Genomic DNA, 12,160 nt, shown 5'->3' with positions numbered 1-12,160 from the left:
TGCCGGTCAACACTTTGACTCTTATATAATGGCTCGGCATGATATTTACCCACATTGTGTGCACCTCTATCATATGAATGTTTGCCAGTGTTGATAGACTCATTTATAAAACTATTTTCCGTAACAAGAATTTATCTCAAAAATCTCCAGACTATCCTCCCCTACAGCTAATTACGCTTCAGCTCATTTGCCTGAGGCAGTCCTCAAGCACAACTGCATTTAAGATCATGTACTTACCAAGGGGAATATGTGATTACATTAAAATTCCTTTGAGTTGTTTTCCCCCCACTTTACAAATAAGCCCAATGAATGGAATGAAATATCAACATACCATATTTTGACGACCATACGGCGCACCGTGTGGAAAGGCGCCCCCTCAGTTTTGTGTGTCATTTTCGTATTTAAAACACACACACGGTACACCGACCGAAAAGGCGCCGTCTACACACACATGGAGCGCCGCCTTACAACAACACACACACGCGTGCCGCACAACACACACACACACACAAGCATACAAGAGTGCATATTTAAAAATAGAGCGGGAGCAAAACTTCGTTTGATTGTACTTTATTTAAGTTATTACATTAATCAAACCCATCGAAATCTTCATCCTCCGTTTCTGCATTAAACAGGTGCGCTGAATCAAATATGCAACAGTTGTCAGGACTCAGCGCGTCGAGCTTCATCCAGCCTGATCGCGCTGAGACCGGGAGAACTGATCAGCGCTGCGACGGGCACGTAACCAGGCGCACTGCTCTCCCGGAAATGATGCCGGCTTTTGCAAAAACTCGAACAACAGTCCAGCCCAGCCGACACGTCAGCCCTCGCATCAACAGTAAACGATGGAGCCCGCCGCCCGAGCAGCAGCCGATGCATCCCAGCCAGCGGGGACGCGTAGCCTGCTGCTCGGTCGGGTGGTTCCTCCAGTCTTCCGGCCCGCCTCTGCAGCGCAGCCCCAACCGGGAGCCGCGTCTCCTTCTCTGTAGCGAGCCCGAGTCGCCCCGTCCGCCCCAGGTGTCCCGCCACGGAGCCCGCCACCGGGCAATCACGGGCAATTCACGTGCCCCGCTTCCCCCTTTAACGTTCTCATGGTGGCCTCAATTACATCCGCCTTACAATAATACAATGGGCGCATTGTGTCATTGGGCGCGCTGTACTTTTTTTTTTTTTTAAATAAGACGTTTATATGCGCCTAATGGTCACAAAAATACGGTACTGATTTATGACACAGACATTTTCAGTCAGTTCTGCTGCTGTGGGTATGGAGTATTAAATACTGTCTGATTTAGGCTTAAATCACTGGGGGGAAAAGACTAAATCTCAAGAAAATGCCCAAGAAATGGAGTCTCGTCATCTACAAACAATAATGCACCAGTTTCTTGACAGCAGGCCTCGTCTTATGTGTAAGGTCACTTTCTTCATCATCAGGACTGCAAATACCTGTTAGGTCCTAAGATATCAATGTTTTAGAAGAAAACCCTTCAATTTTCGACACCACCAACACATCCCACTCCTAGAGTTTGCGCTATGAGCCAATTCTGACATACTGTAGAGTCACTGGGGCACTATGGTGTGATGAACCAGGAAACAGCCCAAGGCTGTACATGTTCTCTCCCAGCAGCCTTACATGCTGCAGGCATACGTTGCACTAGCAAATTAAAAGTTATTCTGAGTCATTCTTATCTCTGTAGATCAGTAATAATGATGAGTCTCCCCTCTATTCTCCTGTTTGTTTAAGTTTGTTGCTCAGCCGAATTGTCAGCAGCTTTTGGCATCCAGGTGGTATGATGAGTTTCCCGGCTGGAGGCGGCGCCACTGGGCAGGAAAGTTCATCACCTGTGTTTTCATCGGCCTCCTCTACCCCGTGTTCGCTATCTGCTACCTCACCGTGCCAAAGAGCCGCTACGGCCTCTTCATCCGCAAGCCCTTCATCAAGTTCATCTGCCACACGGCGTCCTACCTGATCTTCTTGTTCCTGCTGCTCCTCGCCTCCCAGCATATTGTCACCACAGAGCAGGGCAGGCAGGACAGACAGGGTCCTGCACCGACCCCCGTGGAGTGGATGATCCTGCCATGGGTGCTGGGTGAGTGTAAAAAGGCATGAGTCGAGGTATGGTTGTTAGAACTTTAATTTTTTAATTGTTTAATTAGGATCCCCGTTAGCTACAGCATGACTGCAGCTATTCTTCCTGGGGTCCGCCAACATTTTAAAATAATACAGTACTAAAACATAACATAATAAAAGCAAACCAAATAAATTTCCACTAGATAAAAAGAATATCAAATTAGAAATACTTGCAGAGATAAAAGCAGAGACATTCCAAAAAATGAAGACCGCGAATGAGAACATAACACAAAACAAAACAAAAACACTGCACAGTTAAGAGTTCATCTGGGTTCGTCAAAAAGTCTGAATAGCAGTCCACAATTTCATTTCATTTGCAGTCTAGAACTTAAAAAAGAAAGAAAAAATACATTCAACAAGTCATAACCAATTATGTTTCAATTTCCAGCATGTCAGACAATCAGTCTCAGAAAGCTGCTTGTTTAAGTGATCTCTATTTTATCCATCCATCCATCTTCTTCCGCTTATCCGTTCCGGTCGCGGGGGCAGCAGCCTCAACAGGGATGCCCAGACTTCCTTCACCCCAGACACTTCCTCCAGCTCTTCCGAGGGGAGTCCGAGACATTCCCAGGCCAGCCGAGAGACATAGTCTCTCCAGCGTGTCCTGGGTCTTCCCCGGGGTCTACTCCTGGTGGGATATGCCTGGAACACCTCCCTAGGGAGGCATCCAGGAGGCATCTGGTTCAGATGTCCAAGCCACCTCAGCTGACTCCTCTCAATGTGGAGGAGCAGCGGCTCGACTCCGAGCTCCGCCCGGGTGACCGAACTCCTCACCCTATCTCTAAGGGAGTGTCCAGCCACCCTGCGGAGGAAACTCATCTCGGCCGCTTGTATCCGCGATCTTGTCCTTTCGGTCACTCCCCAAAGTTCATGACCATAGGTGAGGGTAGGTGCGTGGATTGACCGGTAAATCTAGAGCTTCGCCTTTTGACTCAGCTCCTTCTTCACCACGACGGTCCGGTACATCGACCGCATAACTGCGGACGCTGCACCGATCCGTCTGTCAATCTCCCGCTCCATCGTTCCCTCACTCGTGAACAAGACCCCGAGATACTTGAACTCCTCCACCTGAGGCAGGACTTCTCCACCCACCCGGAGAAGGCATGCCACCCTTTCCTGATGGAGAACCATGGCCTCGGTTTTGGAGGTTCTGATTCTCATCCCTGCCGCTTCGCACTCGGCCTCAAACCGCCCCAGCACATGCTGAAGGTCCCGGTCCGATGAAGCCAACAGGACAACATCATCCGCAAAGAGCAGAGATGAAATCCTGAGGTTCCCAAACCAAAATCCCCTCCGGCCCCTGGCTACGCCTAGAAATCCCGTCCATAGAAATTATGAACACGACCGGTGACAAAGGGCAGCTCTGCCGGAGTCCAACATGCACTGGGAACAAGTCTGACTTACTGCCGGCAATGCGAACCAGACTCCTGCTCCGATCATACAGAGACCGGACAGCCCTTAATAGAGGGCCCCGGACTCCATACTCACTCAGCACCCTCCACAGAATGGCACAAGGTACATGGTCAAATGCCTTCTCCAGATCCACAAAGCACATGTAGACTGGTTGGGCAAATTCCCATGAACCCTCGAGCACCCTGCGGAGGGTGTAGAGCTGGTCCAGTGTTCCGCGACCGGGACGAAAACCGCATTGTTCCTCCTGAATCCGAGGTTCAACTATCAGCCGTATTCTCCTCTCCAGTACCCTGGCGTAGACTTTCCCGGGGAGGCTGAGAAATGTGATCCCCCTATAGTTGGAACACACTCTACGATCCCCCTTTTTAAAAAGAGCGACCACCACCCCGGTTTGCCACTCCAGCGGTACTGTCCCCTTCCTCCATGCAATGTCGCAGAGGCGTGTTAACCAAGGCTGCCCTACGACATCCAGAGACTTGAGGTACTCAGGGCGAATCTCATCCACCCCCGGTGCCCTGCCACTGAGGAGCTAACGAACCACCTCGGTGACCTCGGCTTGGGTGATGGATGAGCACAACCCAGAGTCCCCACTCTCTGCTTCCTCAATGGAAGGCATGTCAGTCGGGTTGAGGAGATCCTCGAAGTATTCCTTCCACCGTCCGACGAAGTCCCCAGTCGAGGTCAACAGCTCCCCACCCACACCGTAAACGGTACCGGCAGAGTACTGCTTCCCCCTTCTGAGGCGCCGAACGGTCCTCCAGAATTTCCTTGAGGCCGACCGAAAGTCTTCCTCCATGGCCTCCCCGAACTCCTCCCAGACCCAGGTTTTTGCCTCCAGGACCGCCCGAGCCGCGGCTCGCTTGGCCTGCCGGTACCCATCTACTGCGTCAGGAATCCCACAGGCCAACATAGCCCGGTAGGACTCCTTCTTCAGTCTGACGGCATCCTGTACTTCCGGTGTCCACCACCAGGTTCTAGGATTGCCGCCACGACAGGCACCGGAGACCTTGCGTCCACAACTTTGAGCCGCCGTGTTGACAATGGAGGCAGAGAACATGGTCCACTCGGACTCGATGTCCCCCGCCTCCCCCAGGATCCGAGAGAAGCTCTCTCGGAGGTGGGAGTTGAAGATGTCCCTGACAGAGGGCTCGGCCAGACGTTCCCAACAGACCCTCACAATCCATTTGGGTCTGCCCGGTCTGTCCAACCTCCTCCTCCGCCAGTGCATCCAACTCACCATCAGGTGGTGATCAGTTGACAGCTCAGATCTCTATTTTAATGTTCTATAATTGTTACTTATACTGATTCAAAAGATGTTGCTTAACTAATAATTTGAATGTTCTTATGCTGTGTGTGAGTAACCAAGTCATTTTTTTTTTTTACAGTTAATAAAAAAGTGGAAGATTCCTAGAAATTTCTGCCCATGTGTGATAAGACGTAGTGTGCGCGATATGATGAGATTCCCTATGAAATAAATGTTTACATTTGCTGTAGTTACTGTTTTGGTGTTTTTATACCACAGAAACTTTTCATAGCTCCTACAATTATTTGCGTAAATCTATAGGTTTAGTCAATATATCTGGTAGGAGCTTAGAAAAAAAAGCCAATCGAAGTTAAAAATACTGTGCAGAAAACACACACATCTGCCAATTAGTCGATCAACCAACTAACCAATTACAATCAAGCAATTTCTATTTAAACCTTACTAGGATTCATCTGGGCAGAGATCAAGCAGATGTGGGATGGAGGCTTCCAAGACTACGTCCATGACTGGTGGAACCTGATGGACTTCGTCATGAACTCTCTATACCTGGCCACCATCTCCCTCAAGATTGTAGCCTACACTAAGGTGACTTGCCTCTAAGAAGTAGAAGAAACAGTCATTTTTTTGGGTTGTCTCTTTATCTGGCATGCAATATTTTCCTCTCTTCAGTACAGTGGCAGTAAACCCAGGAACCAGTGGGAAATGTGGCACCCTACTCTCGTTGCTGAGGCATTGTTTGCCATAGCGAACATATTCAGCTCCCTGCGCCTCATCTCACTCTTTACAGCCAACTCTCATCTGGGGCCGCTGCAGATCTCTCTCGGGCGAATGCTGCTGGACATCCTGAAGTTCCTCTTCATCTATTGTCTGGTAAATTCTGGACGTTTCCACACATATTGGAAAGTTAAAATAAACATTAGGGATGCTGCGATACCGATACTGGTATCGGGGCCGATACTGATCTCATATAGGCAAGGCAAGTTTATTTATATAGCACAATTCAACACAAGGTAATTCAAAGTGCTTTACATCGACATTAAAAGCGGCAAGACATATACTCGTACTCGCAAAAATTCTCCGATACCATGCACCGATACCGTTTCATTGTTGTTGTAGTTACTGGTTAGTGACTCTAGGGGGAGATGTTCCCAGATGAGTGTGCAGCCTGGCAACGGAGCAGCCGCTGAGCCGCCGCTAGTCGGCTAAGCTCAGCGTGGTGATGAGAAGAGAGTGATACCCATGAGTGAGACTGGCAGCGCCGTTTCAGGCAAGATAGCGACAATTAATGCAAGCGGTATGTCAGCAGTGTGGACATATTTCAAAATAAGGGACAACGACAGAAGCAAGGCAGACCAGCAACTGGAAAAAACATCTCAAGACGCATCATAAAGCTGAGTATACAGAGTTTGCTAATGCTACTGTAAGACCACAACAGCCAACATTAGCTCAGGTTCTGCAAAAGTGACAGACAATGACAAGAGACGACCCACGGCCGTGTTGGGACTCGGCGGGCTACCGGCGCGGCGCGTGGCCGGGGGGGGGGGGGGGGGGGGGGGGGGGGGGCTGCAGCTCCCAGCGCCACCGGGCCGGCTGAGTTTTGTTTAAAATAGTTATTCTACTCATTTTATTTATTTTTATTGAATTTATCTGTTGCAAATAAGACCTGTCTTCCAATTCATTGCATTTTTCATTGCATTTTTAGCGTAGTTATTTTTGTGGTAGAAGTATCGTATCGGTATCGGCAAGTACACAAATTAAAATACTCTGCAGGGCAGTACATATGACAGAGGTGACGTGCTGTGGTTCTCCAGGTTTTACTGGCCTTTGCTAACGGGCTGAACCAGCTCTACTTCTACTATGAGACGAAGGCTTCAGATGAGAGGGGGAAATGCAAGGGGATCCGCTGTGTGGAGCAGAATAATGCCTTCTCAACGTAAGTTTACATCACTTTATCTTGCTTCCACGTGCAGGTGAAAGTGTGTTGCTGCTCATCAGGTGGAGTTATTTATTTGATTTGTATCTTTCTGTTTCAGTTTATTTGAGACCCTACAGTCTCTTTTCTGGTCCATCTTTGGACTCATCAGCCTCTATGTAACCAATGTGGATGCAGACCACCAGTTCACTGAATTTATCGGGGCCACCATGTTCGGCACATACAACATCATTTCGCTGGTGGTCCTCCTCAACATGCTCATAGCCATGATGAACAACTCCTACCAGCACATTGCTGTGAGCCCCTTCTGCAGACCTTATATTTGTGGAACAGATGCTGCAAGTCATACTACAGTACAAACGCCTTATAAATGTACTCTGATGTGGTTTCAGGATCATGCTGACATCGAGTGGAAGTTTGCCAGGACAAAGCTGTGGATGAGCTACTTCGAGGAAGGAGCCACTCTGCCCCCCCCTTTCAACATAATCCCCAGCCCCAAATCCTTCTGGTATCTTGTGTGTTGGATCAAGAGACAAGTGTGCAAGAGAAGACGGTCCAAGTGCCGCGAAACTATCGGAACGCTCGGAGTAAGTTTGATCTCCCTTAACATAGTTCTTTTAACATGAAGACGTTGCGCTGGTTTATATGTAGGATGGACCTTGAAATTGAAACATTAGGGATCTTATTGTTTTGAATAACGGATACTATTTGCCTTTCTTAATACTTATTTTCTCTTATTTATATGGTCATAACAGTAGAAATAAAACTAGGGATGCCTCGATACTAATACTGGTATCGGAATCGGGGCCGATACTGCTCACATATACTCGTACTCGCAAAAATTCTCTGATACCACGCACCAATACCGCTTCATTGTTGTTGTAGTTACTGATAAGTGACTCTAGGGGGAGATGTTGAGTCAGCGTGGTGATGAGAAGAGAGTGATACCCATGACAGCACCGTTTCAGGCAAGATAGCGACAATTAATGCAAGCGGACGTCAGCAGTGTTGACATATTTCGAAATAAGGGACGACAGAAGCAAGGCAGACTGCAAGCTACATGCTGCTAAGGTGTCAAGAGGAGGAAAGGAGAATACGTCGTTTAATACCAGCAACTTGATAAAACATCTCAAGGCGCATCATAAAGCTGAGTATATGGAGTTTGCTAATGCTACTGCAAGACCACAAAAGCCTCTCACGTTCCCAAAAAAGGCTTAGTCCAATACAGGGGTCCAAATTAACTTTTTTCCTCAGTGTCCCCAACCCCCCCCCCCCCCCCCCCCCAAGCTGGAGATAGTACTTCATAGTTAATTGATATTTTGTTGGAGACTGTGCAATTGTTTCATTGATATGTTATACGTTCGATATTTTCTTAAATGTGAAGACAGTGCCAGTGTGGAGACCTTTTATTTACACAGAAAGATTATTTTTCTGTTTGAAATAGTTATTCTATTTGTTTTATTTATTTTTATTGAATTTATCTGTTGCAAATAAAACCTGTCTTCCAATTCATTGCATTTTTCATTGCATTTTTAGCCTAGTTATTTTTGTGGTAGAAGTATTGTATCGGTACTCGGTATCGGAGAGTACACAAATTAAAATACTCGTACTCGGTGTGAAAAAAATGGTATCGGGGCATCCCTAAATAAAACCATTAAATGAATCTTGTCATCAATTTTTCATTTAGAAATTAGAAAAGAAAATGTCTTAATAATTTAAACATTTTTTAAAAGAGAATATTGGAAACATCCCTCGACTCATCCACTGTTACAATGTGGTGTCCTGTTGCATTAAACTGATCATAGAGTTGAGTGGAATAACACAACAACTGAAGTACAGCAAAAGCAGCATTTTCACCTGTAAAACTATGAAGTAAAAGTTAATTAGCTTTGATTATTAATTTGTTTGTCTTTTTCCAACTTAACCTGAATTGATCTGCTGTCCGCAGAGACGAGCAGCAGAGAACTTGAGGATAAACCATCAATATCAGGTACATTGTCTCCCAGACGTGTGTGTGAGTTAAGGATATTCACATCCTGCTCTTCATCTGCCTTTCTAGTCCACTTTGAAAATGAAAGCACCGTCACATTCAGTACAGGAGGCCCACCAATCACACTCAGCAGGACTTCCATCTCCATTTTCTGTGTACATTCTCCTATATGTCCGAGTCCACTGGACTCTTTGTGGTATTTTTATAGGAGATGTAGCTAAAAATGAGTGTTTAGTGGATATGTTTGCTCTATTCTTCTTGATAAATCGACTGTGAGGTTTTTACAATGACATCATTATATTTTCAAAAGTTCTGTGTTTTTTATTTATTTTGATATTGTTGTTGTTGTTTTCATCTTGTGCAGGAGGTTTTAAGGAATCTGGTGAAACGTTATGTGGCTGCTATGATCAGAGATGCCAAGACAGAGGAAGGCCTGACTGAAGAAAACTTCAAGGTACGTTCAGATGCCACAGAGCAAAGAGTAAGTAACTTAAACAACAGTGCTACCTACATGTGAAAGCAGTCACTCATGACGAAATTTACGTCTCTCTACAGTCAATAAAGTCTTAATAACATATTTTAGCTACATGCTATTCTGACCCACAGCTGGGTTTCTTTCTGCCTCTCATCTCAAAATTTTTTCCATAATAGCCTGTTTAGCCAGAAGACAATTAGCTAATTTTGTTAGTGTTATCTCCAAACAAGTGTTTTTTTAGGTTTTTTGAATACCTGTCATGTTTTGGTGATTCCTTTGGCACTTCATCAGAGACTCTGAGTTTTTATTTGTTGTCGCATTGAAGTAAAGGGATTGACCAGTTACATGTCAGTGTGCTTTGATTGCATACAGCTAAAGAATCATGGGAAAGGAGATTCAATATTTTTACACAGCTAGTTTTTTCTTGATTCAGACAGTGAGGATAAGATGAAATGGGAGTTCTTGGCTGAAACATTTAAATAGCATGTCAGGGGGCAGCCATCTCACAGCTAGAAGGTCCTGCCTTGGAAGTAGAGGATGTATTTTAGTTTGGTTTCAGTGCTAAATAGTTACTCATCACTGATCCCGAATCAACCCAAATATTATTTGACTTCCGAACTGTCATTTTTTCAAGCATAAAACAACATTCAGTGCCACCCAGTATGATGTGAATCCTCCCAGTCTCCCAGTTCTAAGATTTAGAGGTCAGAACAGTCCAACAGTGTTCAGGCAGGGCAGAAGAGTGAAAACTGGACTAGTACTGTATACAAATGACTGAGAATACTAATGTTTACATTACACATGTTACTTTATAGGGCTGGGGATTGATTCAAATGTGAAGAATCGATTCGATTCCGATTCTTAAGATTCAGAATCGATTATCAAGATTTGATTTGATTCAATCCGATATTGATTTGGGTTGTGTGGGGTGTTATTAAAACAGTTGTTTGAGCTGTTGTCTGAATTATATGACTGTAGTTCTGCAACATATTAATACTAGTATTATATTGAGATTCAACAGCAAGTATTGCAGCTAATGATGCTGTAAGGACCAATCAGCTCCCAGAATGCTGATAGAACTGCTTTCAGAAACATTGTGTGGGTCAGAATTACCAAACAGATCCAGGGCAGAAAACAGAATGTATGAAATCGGTTTTAATTTTTCGCACAGTCCGTTTTAATTTTTTCCATTTTTGGTCTATTTCGGTTTTTAATTTGAAAATTTGTTTTTTAGAATTTTATGCAAATGTAACCCCAAGACAGTATATAAACGAATGAAATATAGAAAATGTATGCAATTATAACTGAAAACTTTAATGTTTTCATACCTTTAAACATATTTAAAGGCAAAAACAAAGCTAACTTCTGCTTTGCTCTTTCAGGAGCTGAAGCAAGATATCTCCAGTTTCCGCTACGAGGTGATGGGCTTGTTGAAGACAGGGAAGCCTTCTCTGCAGGGTGCAATAGCCAGTGGAAGCTCGGTAGAGTCCGGTCTCGCTTATCCAAATTCCTCACTTAAAATTTCCTCCGGAACTCCGAGCAGCCAAGTGAAAAGCAAGCTAAACCGATTTAAGATAACCACATCCATTCTCAAGCAAAGCAGTTCGTCAGCTTCACCCAGGCCACCCGAAGTCTTCAACGGTCTACCCAACGGACTCTTATCGCTGGTTTCAGGCCAGAGTTGCAGCGATGTATCAAGTCAGAAAAGAAGTGACCCCAAAGACATAAGTGACTTTGGTTTGTTCCAGAAACACCACAGCGGCAGCAAAGACGTCACTTCAGGTGCAGGAGAGATTTCCAGAGAGATTTACTCTTTGTCAGAAGAAGCGGGAGAGTCTGGGGGCTCAGATGATGAGGAGCAGAGCAAAGGAGCCAGAGCAAAGACTGCGAAAGAACTACCAGGGACAGAGAGGTGGGAAACATCTCCTGAAAGGAGGCAGGCTTCGGACATCAGCTGTAACTTTGAGGAAAATGTGGACAAACCAAGTGTGGAAGAAGATACCGATGTACCTTGTATTGACTCAGTAGCTGATGGATATTTGTCCGAGCCAAGGAGAAAATATGAATAAGATGTGTTTATACACGTCCAGAGCTGCTGGACTGAAGACAGAGACTGACAATCAGCAGGAGTTCCAAGAAAACATTTTTGCCAGAGGTTTTGAAAAGACTCCAGCTTCTCCAGTTGATAGTAAATGAATGACGAGCTTTTATCTTTGGAGACTCAGGGAGGCCTTTGCTTTAAAGGAGCTTGAGGCCGGATTGTGGCAGGATTTATGAAAAAAATCTGTATACATTTTTAAGTTTTCTAGTAATAATGTCAGATGAAGCGTTCCAAACCCAAAAGAATGAGCCCTCTAGTGTATCTCTCCTTTGCCTTGAACAGGCTGTGTGCTGCAAAATGTGCTGCAATTCGGTCCCGAATTTCCCGCGCTGGGCTGCGGATGTGACGTCACATGACGCTGCATGCACGTTCTCCCCGTTCTCCCGTGCCGGCTTCACTGTTGGCTGCAGTACCCCCAACGGCCGTCGTGGTGAAGGGTGGCGCTAGAGAGTCTCATTTCTTAAAAGGAGCCTCAAGCTCCTTTAAGTGATTTAACCTAGAAGAGATAACGCAACAAAGGTTAGTGGAGTTTTGTGCAAGCATTATAAAGATAAATGTTTCAAAATAAGATGATTTTATCTTATCTATTCCATACAGATGATTGAAAGAAAGAATGAATTCAGTTTTTTTAATCATCCACCTTTTCCCTGCTTTAACATGCTGCGTGAAGTTCTGTCCAAGCGATCCTGTTGTTTACCCTTTTCTTGATCGCTCTCTCCACCTCTTTCCTTTCACGTTTATCTGGACACATCTTTAACTCCCTGCATCCTTATCTCACTACAGCAATAGATGTGTTGTTTTCAACCTGACTTTCTGCCTTATGCTGTCCGTTTCTGCACTTTAAACACTTCACTGG

At 45.3% G+C, this 12,160-nt stretch overlaps 1 protein-coding gene across 1 annotated transcript in view; it reads left to right on the top strand.

Annotated features, from left to right (window-relative positions):
* Positions 1 to 11,398, top strand: part of LOC133460228 (short transient receptor potential channel 4-like) — a 46,982-nt gene extending 35,584 nt beyond the window's left edge. Inside the window, exons 7-15 of the mRNA XM_061740811.1 lie at positions 1,742 to 2,087; positions 5,251 to 5,390; positions 5,475 to 5,675; positions 6,617 to 6,738; positions 6,839 to 7,034; positions 7,131 to 7,325; positions 8,687 to 8,728; positions 9,093 to 9,182; positions 10,586 to 11,398. Coding sequence (XP_061596795.1) covers positions 1,742 to 2,087; positions 5,251 to 5,390; positions 5,475 to 5,675; positions 6,617 to 6,738; positions 6,839 to 7,034; positions 7,131 to 7,325; positions 8,687 to 8,728; positions 9,093 to 9,182; positions 10,586 to 11,272 — 2,019 coding nt within the window. The 3' untranslated portion in view covers positions 11,273 to 11,398. The remainder of the gene's footprint in view (positions 1 to 1,741; positions 2,088 to 5,250; positions 5,391 to 5,474; positions 5,676 to 6,616; positions 6,739 to 6,838; positions 7,035 to 7,130; positions 7,326 to 8,686; positions 8,729 to 9,092; positions 9,183 to 10,585) is intronic.
* The last annotated feature ends 762 nt before the right edge of the window (positions 11,399 to 12,160 follow it).

Source organism: Cololabis saira, chromosome 14, assembly GCF_033807715.1.
Source record: "Cololabis saira isolate AMF1-May2022 chromosome 14, fColSai1.1, whole genome shotgun sequence".
NCBI lineage: Eukaryota > Metazoa > Chordata > Actinopteri > Beloniformes > Belonidae > Cololabis > Cololabis saira.
This window is presented reverse-complemented; position numbering and strand designations above follow the sequence as displayed.